General features: G+C 38.5%; 1 protein-coding gene across 1 annotated transcript in view; it reads right to left on the minus strand.

Annotated features, from left to right (window-relative positions):
* The window catches only part of GRB14 (growth factor receptor bound protein 14), a 60,263-nt gene extending 42,858 nt beyond the window's left edge, over nucleotides 1-17,405 (minus strand). Inside the window, exons 1-2 of the mRNA XM_058839775.1 lie at nucleotides 16,762-17,405; nucleotides 14,999-15,131 (exon numbers count right to left, since the gene is read on the minus strand). Of these exons, the coding sequence (XP_058695758.1) occupies nucleotides 14,999-15,131; nucleotides 16,762-17,405 (777 nt within the window). The remainder of the gene's footprint in view (nucleotides 1-14,998; nucleotides 15,132-16,761) is intronic.
* Nucleotides 17,406-20,044: the final 2,639 nt, after the last annotated feature.

Genomic DNA, 20,044 nt, shown 5'->3' on the forward strand with positions numbered 1-20,044 from the left:
GAACACCATATATCCCAAATCAGTAAACGTTATGTGTTTATATACTTCTTTAGACTTACAGGACTAATGCCATAAATATGTGCTGCATTCCATGTAAACTGCTCATGACAACCTTTTAATACTGTAGTAATATTTCAGTGAACTTTAATTTTTCACAATGCTGGTACATTAAAAGCCACTGAGTAACAGAAGAGTCTATTAACCATGAGTTAAGCACATTATGCAGCAATGAGGATTTGAAAATATCTACACATTTACAAAATAAATCAAACTAATTAATAACTTACAGCTAGTTTGAAATAACTTCTCATAAGTTAATATATCTGGCTCAGCAGAGTCATATTTCTGTACTTCATTTCCGTGTATATTTTTAACTTCACAGATACCCCCAACGCATTGAGTTACACTAGACAATCCTAGTGCACGCAGTTGTAATCATTTTGCACTGCTTACACTTTTTATTGAGATAACAAAAAAAAAGGCAAGCTACAGTAGCTATGGAAAAACACTGTACAGTGTCACCCTCATTCCAAAAATACACGATGGGCCATCTACTATTAAGGCATTAGGCAGAAAAGGTCAGGAAAAAGCACATTGTATTTAAGGCTCATGCAAAACCTATGGAAACAGACTCCAGTAATCCTCTGTTAGGAACAGCATTGTAGCCTTCAACAGAGGCATATTTTAATGCAGTCATGACACTTTAAAAACTACATTAATCTGTAAGAAAAATAATTTCCTGCACAAAGTACAAAATTATAGTAACAGAGAAAAGAGCACCAGTAAAAAAATTCAATTATGGACACATATATATTTATAAGCAAACATATATCACATAATGAATTCAATAATTTCTACATTTATTAGAACAGAAACATTATTATTACAGTAGAGATATTTTTAAAAAGTGAAAAAATAAATATAGTCATGTTTAAACATTGTTATCAACCCATACTAATGTCAGAATTAAAATACTGGTTTAAATGCCATACCCTTTTCTGCAGAGTTATTGGCATAACTGCAGGCAATGTTACTCTTCTAGAAGACAAACTCATGTCTGCTTTTCACAGAACTTGCCAGCCTTCATCCAGGTGATAACATGAAGCAGAACAAAGTAGTTAGCAATATTTCTTGAAACCTAATTCCTCATAACCTAAATACTGGAGAGTCAGCACAAAGAAAAGACTAAGGCTCTAATAAATGTCATTCCATTTATGTGAATTCAGCCCTACTCAAAGCCAATGACAGAACACACTGGGGTAGGACAAACCAGAAATCAACCAACCAAATCGCTTGAAAACTTGTGTTCTGTCCTTGGAAATGCCCACACTATCTCTGGCTATAAAAATAAGCAGAACAACCTGCATTTCTATCACTCAGAGCTTTGTCTTTACTGTCAAAACAAAACCAAATCATTAAAGACTGCATTCTAACACTTCACACAGAATGGTTAGAGTCTTGTGGCTTTTTCTCTGGCTTTTTCCAGGGAAACTAAATATTCTTCAGTGCCTCTGATCTTAGAGTTTCAGAAAAGCAACTGAGAATAAGAATATAAGAATTCTTAAGAATATATTCTTATAAGAATAAGAATATTCTATAAGAATAGATTTAACAAATCCATGGAGTTTAATTATATGATTCTTAACTATCTTAATTCAAAGCAGAAGCAAAACACCCCTTTTACTTTAAGTAATGCAATTACTACCTTTCCAATGCAACCAAGGCCTGAAAAAGTTGCACATAAAATGTTACAAGGAGTGAAATTTAAGACTGTTTTATGAACCCAAGTTTTTGATCAACCCCATTCACATAATTATATTATATATCTGATATATATTTTATATAATTATATATTATATATAATATATAATTCTATATAATTATATTATCTATAATATATTTATATATATTATATAATATATAACTATAATATATAATTATATATTATATATTAATTATATATTATATATTATATATCAAATATCTGAATAACACATCTATTTTCATTAACATGGCTTGACAAAGGAAATTTGGGTTTTCTTTCCTTCTTTGTCAAAAAAGGTAACATTTTGTATTGCTTAAATGATAAGGCAAGCTGTAATCTTTTTTTAAAGGTCTCATAATGCACTTAATAGCAGAATTTTTTTTTCTGCTGTTATGCAGCATGACTAAGCAATATTCTCGTTGTAAACCAAGTTATTAAACAGATGATAGAACTGTGATATTGGGTATTTCTTTTGTAATTCTTGACCAAGCAATTATCATCAGAAAAATTGCTTATTGTAGCCAAAGATTGCAGACATTTTTAAAAAAATATTTGTATTAAGTATTCATAGTGTCTTGAACAATAACACGTCAGATATGCAGGCTACTGTATTTCATAGGCAGTCACTGCAAGTATATTATTGATCATACATCTGATGTACAGGTCCTCAGAGTATTCAGGACTGATTCAGTGAATATTACAATAATCCATACTGTATTTCAATAATAAATATATATATAAAATACAATATATATATTATATAATAAAATATATATTTCAATTAAATATATTTCATATTTATCTGGTTTTTATACCTCAATAACTGGAAATGAGCACACTCTGTAGTAATACCAAATTATATAGAAAAGAATCTCATCTCCAAGACATAAGAAACTGTACAATGACAAGTTAAAAATAAACAATTTTATTTCATGTGATATTCTGATTTGAGAGTTTTCCAGGTGGTAAATATGTAACAAGTCTCCGGCACCAGTGAGCTACTTCAGAATCTATGGATTCCAAACATCTCTTTTCATGCTAAATCACCTTCCTTAAATCCTAAAATCAGTACTGCTGAAGTAAGTTCTGTTGGTGAACAAGAAGAAACAACACAAATACAAAAAATACATTTCCCTCCAAAAATTAAACCTGCATTGCACTGGCATTTTACCAGCAGCTCTCAAATAGTAATGAAATACTGCCATGGAATAGGAAGTAAAGATAAATATTTTCCTAAAATTTCAAAACCTGTTGTCCTTGATTGAGACACACAGGATGGAAAAAAACTGATAAGAAACTGATTACAAGCCAAAAAGAGAATTTCTTTTTGGAGACAGACATTTGATCCTCACTGTTAGCTTTAAAACAAGAGCTTCTAATAAAACCATAAACCAATTAAAATACAGCATTATTATTATTAAATAACCCATTTCCTTGCCTCATAATAAAGGTTCACTTTTAAGTTGGACTCCTTTTACATTCAGTTTATAGCAGTACGAGATCCATAGCAACTGATCTTTTAGGTTTAAGGTATTTATTTCATTTTATTTTTGTACAACTCCAATATCTTTATGATTGTTTTGATAAAATAAAAAAGTATTTCTAAGATCAAGTTTAAAGTGTTAATTATGTAACATTTTGAATTAACATCCTTTTCTACAAGACATAGCTATGATAAATGTCAAGTGTTTGCAATTAGGTTTTTACCTTTCAGGCACACAGTTTTTATTTCCTGTGGGAGCATGTTTTCAAAATTCTGTAATACAGCTCCAAAATTTTGCTGTAAGAGTCAGAAAAAAATTTGTGGTATCAGAGCTCGTTCCCATAGGCATTTACTCAAGGAATATTAGCCATGCTTATATTTGCAGCACCAGGATAAAAAATCTCCCTCTACTCTTTTTCCCTTGGATCTTACGAAAAGATGTTTGGGCAATAGTGACTGCAGAACTTGCAGCATTGCATTAGTGACTTTACCAGGAAAGAAACAAAAATAACCCAAGCCACTTTTCCTTACCCCTGGGTACTGAAGGTCCTTGGCTTTTGAAAGCATGTGCAGCTTTTTGCTCTATGAATAAAATTGACCCATTTGTCTGCAAGGTGAAGCAAAGGCTTATTTTCTTCAGTGAAATTATCTGTATTGTACCTTTTCCAATCACATGAACAGACCAGACCCATTCAGAAAGTAAGCAAAAACTTAAGTGTTGAATTTGACTTAGTAATAAAAATCCTTCAAATAATGATTAGGTTTTAAGTAACAATATTATAGTAATTTATCTATACTAGTGAAAATAAACATGGTTGCACCCGAGAGTACTAAAAATAACATTAAGGAATATTTTCTTTTCTTAAATTTCACAAACACATTTAAGAAACTTAAAGTGCAAGTAAACTTCTAAGTGCAAGCCTTGCAGAATCACTTTACCATGTGAAAATCAAGAGGAGCTCTACTGATAAATGTGAGATACAGAAAGGCTATGAAAGCAAATTATGCCTTCAGGGAAACATATACAACCACTCTTGTTTTTTCCCCCATAGATAAAAGATTTCACTTGTTCATGGCAGGTCTGCAAGGAATTTTGCTGTTGCTGGTGGACAGGAAGGAAATCAGATCCAGCTCACTTGCTTGAGAGCTCTGTAAAATGACTATGTTTATGCAGCTTTTCACTCCTATTTTTGTCACTAAGCTACCAGATACAGTTGTGAAAACATTGTGCAGATACTTTTTAGATACTTCAAAATACAAACCACTTCTACTTCTTGCCACTTAAGAAAGCGTGACTAAATGGAGTGGGCAAGAATTGAAATGCCCTTAGTAAATTAGTAACTCCAATAAGGGTTTTATAACAACATATGGAATAGAGATATCCTGCTCGAAGAGGAAGGTCAGTGATGTCCTTAAGGCACTGAATATGGAGTCACAAGAGCTGATCTATTCCTAGCTCTGCCAGATATAATGCAGGAATGTGAGCATTTATAGGTAACAAGAGCAAATCAGACTCAGCTTTTGCTTCTGTAGATGGAAAAAAAAAATATCTAGATAATATAAATCCAGTAAGGTTTATAAACGTTTTTGATGCTATTTTTTGTACTTGTCTTTGAGCTAAGGCAGAAGTTTATTACACAAGACCAAGATAAATCAGGTAAGTTATTTGTGGTGCTATTTGCCCTTCCTTGTGTGAGCACTCCTGTCTGCCTGGCACAGTCACTTTGTCTCTTGAGCAGAAGAGCCCTTCAATATGTGACCATAGAAACACACAGAGGGTGTTTTTGCACAGGTACATTTACATACACTCGACAAATAACTACTTACTTTAAAACCACCCCAGAAAAGAGAGGTTTCAAAGTGATTGAGTTGTTGTTTTCCTATTCATATAGTCCCTTACACAAAGAAAACTAATAGGTTTTAGTCTTCACACAGAGCATACAGTACACCCTCTTGGAGGGTCAATAAAGACTGGTGCAGATGTAGTTGCACTAAAACAGACTTTATTACCTGTAAAGCAACGTAGACATTGCTTTACAATGCACCTTCAAAATTCACAAAGAAGTATGAGCCACAAGGAACATAAGTTCTTCCATCCTCACCAATTTTCCTCACAAACTTGGGGGATCTTAAAGCACCATTAAACATGCTCCTGGCAAAGGTTTTCAGCTGCCTATTTTTGTAATCAATAGGTTCAAGCCTGATAGAAAAGCACACTGATGAAGTTCTGTCAGCTGAATTATTTAAGAAAACTCTCGTATTGCATGGGCTTCCCTCTTGCTACATAGCAGTAAATTCTAGCAATTATGAGAATAAATTCTTGTGAACTTCCAGCCTGTTTCTCAACAGCTGATACCATTTCTGTGCCATTATCAAGAGCTTGCAGCTGTTCACAAACACCAAGTCTTAATGTAATCAGTAACAGGAGTTATCATAACATAACTAATATAAAAAGGCTATTTATAGCCCAAGAATGCAGTAATTGAAAAATCCCACTCTGATCACAGGACAATCTAGTGTATATTGATTTCCTGTGGATATAACACCAAGCAAAGAACCTAAGACAGACCTACCAGTATGCTGTATAAGCATATCAAAACCAGGCAGGAACACCTCATCAGTACCCTAATTAGAAGCACAGGCACACCTCTATGATAACCGATATACATTTCTCTCTTGGGACTTAAGTATTAAATATCATGTACACTATTGGGCTAAAATATGAGCTGATTAGCTGCAAATGAATGTTCTCTGACTGAAACAGGAGAAAAGCAACTCTATGTTGTTACTAGAGCAAAGGTCTAATTTCTTCTCCCTCTTAATTTCTCCTCCCACAACTGCCCTTCTTGAAAGATTTTTGTTGGCCTGATTAGCATTTTTTATTAAAAATCTTCCCATTTGAGGTTACTCCCATCAGGACTAAAACATGAGAGGCATGCTTAAATACCCTGCCTTGAAAGTCTCTCTGTTCATTCCCAAATCAAGAGCAGTCAAAAAAGTTTGAATGCTTGTAGAAGTAGCAGCTTTAAATATGCTGAAGACAAACATGGAGAACATGGCCATTGGTCAACTGTTAACTCCCACTTATCATTGCCGAATTTGACCACTTGCAAATGCCATCTTGTTAGTAGGAATAATCAACTGTTAGAAAAGTTTGGAAACTCTGAGCCCTGAAATCCCCAGCTGGAGGCTGTATCAGTTACTGCCTCTGCACACACATGAGAAGAGATCAGCACGAATTGTCCATAACAGGATGCACATCCACTGCTTGGCTATCAGTGCTCCTGCTATACAAGCACCAACAACTATTATCTTAAAGATAGTCAACTAAGTGATCTGCAGATGTTAAGACACATATATAAATTGTTCTCTGCTACACAGCGTGTTAAGAAGGGTGAGAGATCTCAGGGTTCTTGTCAGTTTCTCTACATTTTATTCTGCAAGGGAAACTGAAAGCAGAGAGTGAAGCATGATATCAGCAGGCACCTTAAAAAAATAAGTCCTTTTCCTGTCCTAACAGTGACATCTCCAATTGATCCAGATTACAACTCTAGCTTGATCTCTTCATTACACTGCAACAGCATAAAGATTACCACTGCAAAGAGTTAAAAAGAGCATGAAGCAAAAATCATGGGGAAACAACCACACTGTATTAGTGGCTCTGGTATTATCATGTGAAAGAACAAGTCCTCAGTTATCTATTGTAAATAGATACAAGAAAATATGAATGTATAAAGAGTATTAAATTATTTTATCAGTCACAAATATTCAATACTACTCTACATGGATGATCAAGTTAATTCCACCTGGTGAAAACTGGCCAGGTTCAACAGTGGTGTTTTTATGGAGGCATGGGGCTTTTTTTAATATAAAATCTAAATTATACTTATTGTGTCAACATTTATGCACAGAAGTAGGACAGGAATATGTCTCTGCTTGTTTCTATAGTTCTCAAGCTCTTATTTGAAAAGATAATAACTCAGAACATCAGAAATGCAGCAATCCAAGGATATGATAAAAACTGCACCAAAACTCCTAGAAAAAATTGATCTGAGTTTGAGCTCCATTCTTCTGTTAATGCCCCAACACTAGAATAATTAAGTTTTATGATGATAAAATCATGAAAATTCAGTTGTTTTACACACTTTTTAGTGAATTAAAATGTATGGTAAAGTATCTTGTATTTTCTCTTTCTGATGCACACCTTCTCATTCAAAAGGGGTTGTAAACCTTTATTAGGAATCATCTAAGTTGCCAACTTTACTAAACCTGTAGCATTTTAGTACTTTAACTATTAATCATTGACCATCCTAGTCACATTCAATGCAACTATAAGCTGTTATATGATATAAAAATAGCAGTAGCTGATACAACACAGGTGTTTAAAATACTGGGCAATAAGACAACAAAAGCAGACCAGAACAGAACTACAGAAGTTTTGTAAGACCAGAAAAGAATACTGAGGAAAAACAAAATGAAGAAAAAAAAAAACCACACAAAAATACTTAAGACTTGATCTAATTTTATTAATATTACTAAACACTATTCTGATTAATCTAGACTGTGTGTCCTAGGAAGTCAGAGGGGAACGTGTATCTGTTCTGATCAAAGACAGTTCAGACAATGGTCTCTAAAAGGAAGATGCCAATAGTGTTCTGCTGTTACAACATTGACCTCTTGCATCCCCTCCTTACCACAGCATCACTTACTGACAATGCCATCAATGAGAAGAAACATCAGAAAAGATTTGTCAATAAAATATTTCTTTAATCATGGATCTGTCTACAGCAGGTATGGAGTGGCTACAAAATGACCCAAACTTTTCAGTTCTCCAGTCTAACCCTAAATAAAAGTACCCATCCCTGAAAGCAATTATAAATAAAAAACTGTGTTAGCATCTATCACATCTCATTTCCATCTGAAAATTATGAGGATTCAAGCTCCATTCATGAGAGTTTAATATTTTAATGTCAAATTCAATGAAAGTCAAAATTCATTAAAGAAAGTCAATTCATCAAAAGGGACTCAGCATTAGAGAAATAGTTCCCCGCAGTTCCACCTGGCTTTAACTGACAAGTCTCTTGGATATTCAAAGTTGGTACTATTTGTATCATCATCTGTTCTAGACACCTTGTAATGACACAGAGGCCAAATGCCAAAATGCCAGGTAGTCAATGAAGAATTCAAGAGATAAATATTAAAGGTTCACTTTTTGGAAAAATTATGGTTCACAAATTTAGAGAGGTTTTTCTAGACAAACTATTAGATCTACTGCAACATCACAGAGGCTTCTTGCTCAAAATAAAACTTCCCGAAGAGCACAGATGAGGCAGTTTCTTGTACTGAGAAAACTGGCCTAAATTAAAAGATAAGCAACTTCAGGTTTGACTTTTAGGCTGATGAATCCAAAACAATCAAAATCCAAAGGATTGTTAAAACCATTCCAATCTGAGAAACACTGGCAAAACGTCTACCAAAATCTTCGACAGCAACAAGCTTGCAGAGGTAATATCATAGTAACCACAAAAGTTAGAGTGCTTTTGTTTTCTTGCCTATTAGAATGGAAAAAAAAAGAGAAAGAAAAAAAAAAAAGCTATTTTTGTGAACTTAGAATGTTTACAGTTTTAATGTTTACAGTCTTTGGGTTGTTTTTGGACAGTAACAAAGTGAAAGAAAACATTGAGGGTTGATGTGAAGTTTGACAGAAAGCAACCAATTTCAATGTAAAGAAGATAAAGTAAAATACAAAAGAAACAAACAGGTGATTATTCTTAAATTTCCCCAGGCTGATGTATCAGACAGCTCATGATAGGACACCTCTAGTATAAACTGGGCAGTATTCCTGACCGCTAAAACAAGAAACTGTTCAGCCTTGCTTCCTGATTTTTACCAATGTAGACAAGTGACTTTCTGTCAGTGTTAAGATGACTGGTCTAATTACAAAGGTACCTGCATTAAAATAGCAAGTGTTAATAGAGCTCTAAATAATTCCAATCTACTGTAGTATCAATAAATCTTTCCTTGGTGGGCAAGTACAACCATATAAATGAAGAACAGAGCACAGGAACTGGAACAGACAACCAAAAGAAACATCACAAAAAGGAATCCAACTGAATCCTTTTTGGCAATCCTTGTATTAGAGACTTCATTGAGCTCTTTAAGTTGGTTCTGTACAAAACATTTTTATTGTTAATCTATAAACTGGTTGGAAGGACATTTTCCCTTCCCTTCCAACTTTAAAATCCTAAGGTTTTTTGTGTAATTTAAGGGAAATACATAAGGAAAACTGATATATGTTTAGAGGCTGCAAAGAAGAAAATATGTGAGAACTGATAAAGGACATGTGCAATTGTCTCCAGCTTGGAAGGAAATCTGGTAAGTAACACACTGACTGGAATTACTGAGTAAATTCAATAAATGCCTCTTCTGGTTGGAAAAAATTGTCTCAACCTTTGGAAATTGATTAGAAATTTATGAATCATTGCATTTCAAAGAAACCCCTTTTTGTTTTTTCATTGTTTGAAAGTCAAGAGTAAACAGACATTTCAGCCAAAAAATCTGTCATGAAAACATTTAAATATCAAAGACTTAGCCCTATATGTCTGCTAGTAGAATTTTATGCAGTTTTGAAGAATGAGGCTCCAAGCAGATACATTAGAAGACCTTGAACTATAGTTGTAAAAAATAAATGGTACTCCAATTACAACAATCAATGTTCAATATTATTCATAAACTTACAACAGCACACATTAAAAAAAAAACCTGTTCTTTAACATAAAGTTCCTGTTAGCTCTTCTCTGTCGAAGAGTTTTATATAAAAATCTTTATGAATACAAAAAAGCAAAGTCAATTCCACTACAATCACATGTATTTGATGTCTCTATAGAACTGACTTCCTGGAAAGAACATTGTGGGAGTATATTTGTATTCTACATGATAAAAATATCTACTTGTTTAGAGCATCAAGAAAGACAAAAGAGGCAAGGTAAAATATGAGATTTTCTTCACCTTGAGATTTACTTGAGTTTTATTTTTGCACTTCTAATTTAATTTAAAGAAACAAGGCACTAATTACCTTGAACTACTTTTGTCATGAAACACTTATTGGCTTATCCTTGAGCAGGGCAAGAACTGTCACTGCAGTGCAAATATTCAGGTTTTGTTTTCAGAAAGCATTAAAAACTAAGCTTCCATAAATCTACAGTAACCTCTTCTTAATTAATTTGACCAGTGACAACAAGAACAGAACAAGTTTTCTTACAATTCATATTTTTTCCCCACGAGTATTTATTTTGATCAAAATTAAAAGTAGTGCAGTGTTTTATATTTTCAGTTCCTTGTAGTTTCTTAAAGAACACAGGCTCTGAGACACAAACAGATTTTCCATACAAGTTCATCAATTCCACCTAATAGCAGCAGATGCTTGATTCCTCAGAGGAAGATAACATTTCTCACCATCCACCAAACTGACCATGCTGTGTTGGACATGAGGGGGAAGATGGTTCTTTTGGCCTATTCAAAGTCTCCCACCCTGAAATTATTTGAACACATTTCATAGAATCAGAGAATCATCAGCTTTGGAAATACCTTAAGATCATCCAGTCCAACCGTCAACCCAGCACCATCATTGTAACCCCTAAACCATCACCCAGCACCAGATGCAGACACCTCTGAAACACCTCGAGGGATGGTGACTCCACCACCTCCTTGGGCAACCTACTTTGATGCCCAACCACCCTAAAAGTGAAAAAAAAAATTCTGTTATCTAATGTGAATTTCCCCTGTCTCAGCTTAAGAACACATCCATGTGTTCTCTCACTGCAGGCACCATAGACAAGACCAGCCCGCACCTCACTCCAACCTCTCTTCAGGGAGCTATAGAGAGCAATGAGGTCCCACCTGAGACTCCTTGTGACTAAAGAAGCCCAGCTCCCTCAGCCACTCCTCACAAGACACATTCTCTAGATTGTTCATGAGCCTTGCTGCCCTTCACTGGACACTCTCCAGTACCTCCGTGTCTTTCTTTAAAGTGAGGAGCCCAGAACTGGACACAGCATTCAAGGTGTGGCCTCACCAGTGCCGAGCACAGTCCCTGGCTCTGCAGGAACCACTATTCCTGATACAGGCCAGAATTCCCTTGCCTTCCTGGCCATCTGGGCACACGCTGGCTCGTGTTCAGCTGCTGCCAACCACCACCCCAAGGACCCTTCCTACTGGGCCACTTCCCATCCACTCTGCTCCCAGCCTGTAGCACTGCATGGGGCTGTTGTATCCTGAGTGTAGGACCCAGCACTTGGTCATGGTGAACTTCATACCCTTGGTCTGGCCCATTGATCCAGCCTGCCCAGGTCCCTCTGCAGGGCCTTCCTGCCCTCCAGCAGATCAAAATCTGACTCAGTTTCCCATGGTCTTTGAATTTGTTCATGGTAGGCTCAAACCCCTCACTGAGAACATCAGTAAAGATGTTAAACAAGACTAGGCTGAACACTCTTCCCTGGGGGGCACCTCTAGTGACTGGATACCCACTGGATGCAGCAGCACGATTTACCACTACTCTCTAGCCTGGCCATGCAGACGGTTCTCAACCCAGGGAAGAGTGCACTTGTCTGTGCACTGCCAGCTTTTCTGAATTTTTTCAGTGAAAGGGTTGTTAAGCACTGCAACAGGCTGTCCAGGGAGGAAGAAGAGCCACCATCCCTGGCAGTGTTCAAGAAACTGATGAACATGGCACTTAGTGCTCTTCTTAATTGAACATGGTGGTGTTCAGTCAAAGGTTGGACCCAAGGATCTTGGAGGTCTTTTCCAAACTTAATGATTCTGTGATTCAAAGATATTAAAAAAACTCTTCCAAACTGCAAGGGGGGAAAAGAGATGGACAGCTGTGTTGGTGTTGGTGAGGCAGACTGAATAATGTTCAGAGACACAGACATACTACTTCCCAAGCACAGAGGTAAATCACTATTCTGCTACGTGGCTTTGACCAGTTTGCTTTTATAAACTTATTTTCAGTGAAACATGCTGTTCAAGCAGCATGTTCAACGTTTTGAGAGGCTTATGATAAAAGATCATCAGAAGACAGTAAGAATTTCAGCTTAGAAAAACAAGAATTCAAAATAATGTTAATAATCTATTTTGAAGTAGAAAGATTTCAGATGTCACAGGTGCTATGAATAAAAGAGCAGATATTCATGACAACTTCTTTCTTCTACAGAAGCAGAAAATCTTTTTCAGAGAGAAAAACAAGACAGAAGAGGCATCTTTTTTTTTTTCTTTTAGAAACACCCATTTTGATAATAGTTACCTACAATACATAAGTAGAAATTCACTCTGCAATTTTTCTTCCCTATGCTTGAAATTAAAAGCACAGCAGAAAAAGAAACTAAATCAAAAGCAAGGAATCTAAAAGAAGAATCACTGAAAACATATGTAGATCATCAGAGAGGCAACAGAAAGAATTCTGGCAGCTGTCAACGCTATGCACAAAAAAAATTCTTAAGAGTAGCTGATTTCTCTTAAGAGTTAGTAAACTATCAAACTGTAACAGTAATATTCATTATTTTTTTGTATACAGATATGTATTTGCACACAGAGCTGCTATAAAGTTGACAAAATAAGGACAGGGGGTAGAAACACCACATTTCCAAGCACAGTTCCACAGCCACCTGTGGGAAGACAAAGTCACCGCCAGTTCACTTCTCTCTGCACATCTGCTTAGCATTCCCTCTCTTTTTAAACCTGAGTAATTTTATTAACCTATTAGAAGACTTCAACCTGAATTTCATGGACAAAAGTTTAATTTTACAGCTGTCATTTGGCCTTAACTTTAATAATTTTAGATGAAGAATGTAAGAACAATCATGCTGAATCTGACAAATGGTCTGCTTGGCCTAATATCATTTCCCCTGCAGTGGCCATAAACAGACACCTAGATGACAGAATCCATAGTCTTGTTAAAATGCCTCCACAAAAGTAACAGGAATATTTCTCTTCATTTTTCTGATAGCTGAAAAACAGGTCAGGCCCTCCAACAGAAACCACCATTATGTTGGCTCACTTCTGTCAGGAAACCAGTTGTTCTTGTTCCTGCTTTTACCAGAGAGAACACTACATTCTCAAATGAAAATCCAGGAGAAATGGAAGGACTATGAGCAGAAATCATCACAAAAAAAGTACACATGAACCTTTATGAAGAAGCAGAAGTGATATGAAAGTGATATGAAAGACACGAACTTCAACTTCTGGAAGACTGAAGCTAACACTTAGCTGGTTTAACTGATCAGGCCTGTCAGCAATGTTAAACATGACTGGCCACAAAAGAAGTTGACCTTTGTGTGTTAAATCATGCTTTCCAGTGTCAAGTCCAAAGATTACCACCATTACTGCAATTTAGGTCTGCAACATGACTAATTTCAACTATCTTTTAAAAAACATGACTTTTACTCCTTTTGTTCTGAAAGATAATATTACCAATTCAGTGGTTTTCCTGCCTCTGCAGAGACAGTCAATGCTTCCACCTTGTCCAAGAACACAAAACTAGAACAGTTTTATCCCACTGCATTAGCAACATTCACATATGAATGTGAATGTGAATTCACATTCACAATGACCAGCAAATACTTCAGATTAGTACTGCTCTTGTAAGAGAAGAACTAAAAGCAATAACAGTAGTCCAGAAAGACACCACAGCTTATAGAGCGGCACAGGGTGTACATGCAAAATAGGGCGAGATTGAATCAGGGCAGTTTCCCAGCCACATACATGTTTTTCACTGGAGAAGTGAGGAGAAAGTTCCTCCTTAAGGCGCTAGCCACAAGTGGGCTAACAAAGTTCTATGGCAGCTGCACAGAAACGCTGTGGCAGGTTAGCGTCAGAATAGTTAATACAACTACAAGAAACTTCAACCTCCAGACATACTCTTCACTCAAATCTAAATACTGAATAACCAGCACCAGTTTAAGTCCTTACACCTCCAATATCACCCTTAAAACTGTTAAAACAGGGATCATCCAGACCACCAAAACAGAGTGTGTGAAGGACGGAGTACTGTTAATCCCACTGATGTTCCCTGTCAGAACTCTCTCCAGTCTCAAGAGGAGAGAAGAGAATGAGACAGGTAAGCTTTCAAAGAGTGAAGCTGATCTTCAACACCAGCAATCTCCGTTAATTGGAAACTGTGTCTGAACAGTATTGCCAGGTCTTTCTGCCCACTCAGATCTTCCCCTGGCTTACACTTTTAAGGTCTTTATGGAAATATAGTAACATTAGCCATACACAGATAAACACACATGCATATAACATAGCCAGGTACACAGCATTTGCTTCTTCCCCACCTATTTAGGTTTTTTCCATTATCCTGGCAAAATCAGAACTTCAGAAAAGCTGTTCAGTGACTGCTAAAACCCTCTGTTCTATAACACTGAAGACAGTAATTGGAGGTGGGGAGGAAGAGAAAAAGAAATTAACTTATCATTTAAGGACATATAGTACTGCCTGCCTGCCCCTGGTTCCAGTTAAACTGAAAAATCTCCAGAGCCACGCATAGACTCTGTGAAAGAACAGTCATGTCTTCAGTCACAGATTCCAAAACCTCCTTTTCTACTATCATTGATGACCTACAGAGAAAATTTCACCAAATGACAGAAATATGGAACACCTCTATTAGAAAAATAATTTAATAGGTAACCAAGCTTTTCCTCAAGCTTTAATTTAACCAATTTAGAAACTGTCAAATAATAATTTATAATTCTTACCTGCTTTTTTCTTGAAGTTGCCTTGGGCAACAGACTGGCTGACAAAACTGATGCAAACGGCGAGCAACACAGCTCAGGAAAAGGATTTGGAATCGATGGGTTCTCCAAAATACTGTCACCTTTCTTTTTTCTCCTATTTCAACAGAATACATAATATCAAGCAATAATTGTAACAGCTGCTGATAAAATTGCAATATCCAACCACAACATATGAACTTCTAAGGCACTAATACCACAATGCTTCCTGGTTGCAGCAATTAGCTTTTTTTTTTTTTTTTTGCAGTTATTTTATTTAATCAGTAGGCTGAATATATTAACATACAGTGCCTAACACTACTTGAAAGCAATCCAAGTATTCAGCTCTGAATATAAAGTTGTTTGAATATAAAGTCTTTGCAGAGTAAGAGCAGAGATATATTTATATTGGCTTCTAAGGACATTAGTAAATATTTTGTTGTCCCTGTGTTTATGCCATTCCCTATGTACACATATTACAACAGTAGATGTATGTAACTTCTCAGCAAAACTTCCCAAGTATATCACAACAGTATTTTAAACAAATGGAAACTTTTGTTTAACCAGAATCGAATCAAAGTGACTGACAAGAGAAAATAGTACAAAGCAATCCATTTATTTCTGTTTCCAGTTAGTTTTGTATTGAAATCTCTGCAGCTCCATTAGAAAATAAATGTCTCAGTTGTTGATGTCTGCTGAAACAGGATTGTGTCAGAAGTATGACCAGGCAGCATTTGCAGGAGTAGTGAAGGTAATCACTACTGTACCTGCTGAAGAGCTCAGTTATGCACTGGTTTAAAGTGTCACATTAATAATGTGGTTGTTTAGACTGCTGTGTACATTACAATACATGGTTTTCTCACATAAAATATTGAAGAGCACTTTGTCTACTTGATTTCATCTGGATACCTGCACCCAAACCACCTGATGTATTTGCATCTGCCAACCTATAATAAGGGTTTTCTACATGTGTGAGTTGATGCCTCCAAGCTTAGTATTTTACTTTATCAGCTTATTATCATTCCAGATTTCATACAGTAATTAGTACAAAGTGGGGAAAACCATCAGAATAAGGTAACAATACAGAATGAAGATATAGATTTTAACTTACTGAAAATCCTCACCAAACTGGTTCTTTTAAACTGGTATTTTGCTTTAGAAGGAGCAAAAAATCCTGTAATGCAGTATTTTAAGATTTTGTGAACTTCAGTTTACCAAAACTCATTAGATGCCTCATGAAAAACCCAGCTCATAGCTTTCTTTACTAAGAATAGAGACCAATGCCTTTAAGAACAGCCTGAGAGGTAACAAACGGGGTGCACACCGCTGACAGCGGCACCGCTCCCGGTGAAGCGGTTTTATCTCGCCAACACTCTTGAGAAAGACACTGCAAGGATAAAGTAGCGCCTGGCTCAGCCTGACGAGGCAGGCTCGGCACTGCCGGCTCCTTTCACCTCAAACTGAGAAACCTCAAAAATTAAAAGGGGGTGGGGGGTGGGACACACACGCATCCGCAGCGCTGGAAAGTGCCTGCAGGGCCGGGAAACAACTTTTGAGCTCCAGGGCAGCGCGGACCGGTCCAGAGCCAGGCCGCCCCCCATGCTGCGCTTCGCCCCCTCCCCAGGCCGCCGCACCCCGGCCCCGCCGGCCCCGCGTCCCGCCCGCAGGGCACTGCCCGCCCCCCGACGGCAGCGGGCGGCCCTCGAGGGAGCGGCAGGGCGGCGGCGCCCGCCGGGCTCCGGCCTTACCTGTCGGGGGGCGAGGGCGGCGGGTCCCCCCCGGGGGGCCGGGGGGGCGGGCGGGGGGAGCCGCGAGGGCCGCCGCCAGCGGGCTCCGCCGCCCGCCCTGCGCCGGGCGCACCGGGCAGCGGGGCGGCCATCGGCGGCGGCGACGTCCTGGCGGGGCGGCACGGCGGCGAGCGGCCCCGGCGCTGCCGGGCGGAGGCTGCTCTGGCTCCCGCTGCGGAGGAGGGGGAGGCGACGGGGAGCGGGGGGAAGCGCCGCCCGGGCGGCACCGAGCGCCTTCCCCGGCACACGTGCGAGGGCGGCGGCGGGGGCGGGCGGCCGCCGGCTCCGCGCTGCGACGGGGAGGCAGCGCGGGGCGGGCGGGGGCCGAGCGGTGCCCTTCGGCTGCTCAGCCAGGCCGGGCGGCGGAGCGGGGCGGGCCCGGCAGGTGTACGGGCCCGGGACCCGAGGCCGCGGCGTGACCCGGTGGGGCCCCGCTGAGCGGGCCCGGCCCGCGCCCTGCACCTCTGCGCCTTCGCCCGAGGGGGGCACCGCCGGCAGCGCTGCCCCCGGCGTGGCCCGTGACCTCCTGCCCCGCGCTGAGCAGTGGGCTCCAGCCGCACACCGCCGGACGGGCCTGACACGCGACTCGGCGCCTGGCAAATCATTAACTAAACTGACACATCCCTCTGTGCATCGGGAATTTATGGATAAGCCTTGGAGAAATAGGGAATGACCGAGGCCCGGGGACAAACCCGTTACCCCGTGCCGGTGGAGCGGCTCGTGAGGAGGCTGCTCTCCGGGCTGGGCCCAGCACCCGCGTCCAGCCACAGCCTGGAGCGCAGCGGAATGTGAAAAGGTTTCCTTCGTGCCCAGGGCTGCTCCCCAGCAGCCTGCTCCTGCTCTGCTTTATGTGCATAAATCCCTCTGTGGCAATTCCATGGCCGTCCTTATCAGCGTTCATCTGATTTCAAAATAAAAAAATACCCCTTGCTGTATGAAGAACAGTTTGATGTCACCAAGCAGAGTGGGTAATACTGTGGCAGTCAATTTGATAGTCAAAACCTGAAAGGCCCTGGTGATGACAGTCCCATGTAGAAACCTGACTGCCCTTGGCATTGTCAGGGGCAGTAACTGAGATGTGAGACTGGTAAAAATATAGCATATTTTGAGGCAAATGCTTTGCAGTTTTCCCGAATCTGCTGGAAAAATCATCATGCACAAGCCGAGATTTCAATTCTGGAGAAAAATTTTTGTGTCATAGAAGCAATACTCACAGTTTTCATTTTGGCTGAGTCACAGATGATTTTGCAGGACATTAATTTTCAATGTAATGAAGGATTCCTTGTCCCCTGAACAGCTCATTCTGTTACACTTACAACAGAAGTCGAAGTCTGAGTTGATTAACAGTTCTTATATAAAAAGTCTGGCAAATATACCAGGAATTTTACAGTGTCAGATAATTGACTGGATTTGCTCGTTGCTTGTGAACAGCTATGCTTTTACAAAACCACAAAGACCAGGCCACTGGGATTTTTTGCCTAACTGATTCACTGCCATAACTGTGGCATGTTAAACCTCATTGTCTTCAGAAGAATAGAAGGCAGGACAACTGGTATAGGTGCTCTAGGTAGAAAACTGAGATTGGGAAGAGATTAAAACCTGCAAGTGGCAATTGTGTGCTGATATTCATCAGCATTTAAAAAGTTCAGCTGCAAAAAGAGAATATATTTTGACTTTTCACCTATTCTGTGCAACGTGTTACACAGCTGCAACCTGACATACGTGGTGTGTTTTTGTGTCTTTGGCATAATCATGTAATTGTTTTAAAATGCCAGGCAAATAAAAACCACAATTGTAATGAATAATAGCAAATAAATTAAATACTTTATTTTTCAAAATAACTTTGGTGATTATCTAATTAGTCATGACAGCAACAATGGCTTTTCTAGAAAAAAATCAGTAAAAATGTAATGCTATTATAATTTCACTTGCATGTTGTAAGAAACAAATTGACTTAATTTTTTTTTCTGTATCTCAGTCTGTCCTGATGCTTGCTGCTGTCAGTGCTTTCTCTGGGAATAGCACTGAATGGGGGAAATACAGTCAGTGGAATACTGAGGCACAGAAGGACCTATGTGGTTGTTCCAGTGTAGCATTGGAAATGTTGCATGCATGAGAACGTGAAACTAAAGGTTCTCCTGCCTTTCTGTCTCTGCAAACAACAGTAAGAATAAAAATGGTGTCCTGAGCTTGGCTAAAGATATCTGAGAGCATTTGACCTAGAATCTACTCAACTGTAACCTTTTTAACTCCTTCTTTGAAAAAATACAAACCCAGTAATCTCTGAACAGTTAATAGAGTTGATATTACAAGACTGGAAATTTCTGCTAAGACCCAACACCAAAACATTTGTTGAGCTGTGTGACTTGGTTTCCTTCTCACCATAAATACACTTAAGCTGTCTAGTGTGGTTTTTGATAATTACTGTGCTTGTGCAGCACAGTTGTTCTAAGATTTACCATTTCCCTAAAACTAAATTTCTGTGTATTCTTCAATACTCAGTAGGCTTTTCCCCCCTCTTTTAATTTTACCTTTCTTAGTCATAATCAGGTCCAGGCGTTTATCAAGTAAAATTAAAATATATATTGAGAAAAATTGCAACAGATTCAAGCTATTCAGTATGCACCCTACTTCCAGAAAATCAAGCTCTCCAGTTCTCAAAAGCCTGTATGCTATTTAGAATCACAACACTTGATTAATGTGACAAAATTATGCCTTTAATTAGACTAAACTCACAATTATTACTTACAAAATGGAGGTTTAAAAAATCCAAACTACCTCTGATTATCTTTGAAAACTGTAGAGGATATTTGTTGGATTTTTTTTGCCACCCTTCCACACATCCCCCCTTGCTTTCATCAAAATACTCACAATGTCTGTATAATGGTTTTACCACAAAAAGCTCCACCACCCTAAGAGAACTAATATCATACCTTTACACCATCTTTTGCCGTAGCTACAGTAGTAGAGAAAGGAATTATTTCTATTCAAGTGCTAGATTGAAGCCACAGAAAGAGCTACTTTTTCCAGTGCAAAGCTACAATCAGGCATGCCTTGTCTCCCCATAAGTTTTCTCCAAAAGCCCCCCAAAATAAATTTCATCAGCAGTAATGCTGAAGATCACCCTAAGAAAAAAGTAATTCGTTCAGTAAAAAAGGCATGCCCCAGTTTATGTGTATTTGTAATCTCAATGGACTTAAAATGTGTTGAACAAATCATTTGCATACAATGAGCTGTGCATTCT

This window comes from Poecile atricapillus, chromosome 5, assembly GCF_030490865.1.
Source record: "Poecile atricapillus isolate bPoeAtr1 chromosome 5, bPoeAtr1.hap1, whole genome shotgun sequence".
Lineage (NCBI taxonomy): Eukaryota > Metazoa > Chordata > Aves > Passeriformes > Paridae > Poecile > Poecile atricapillus.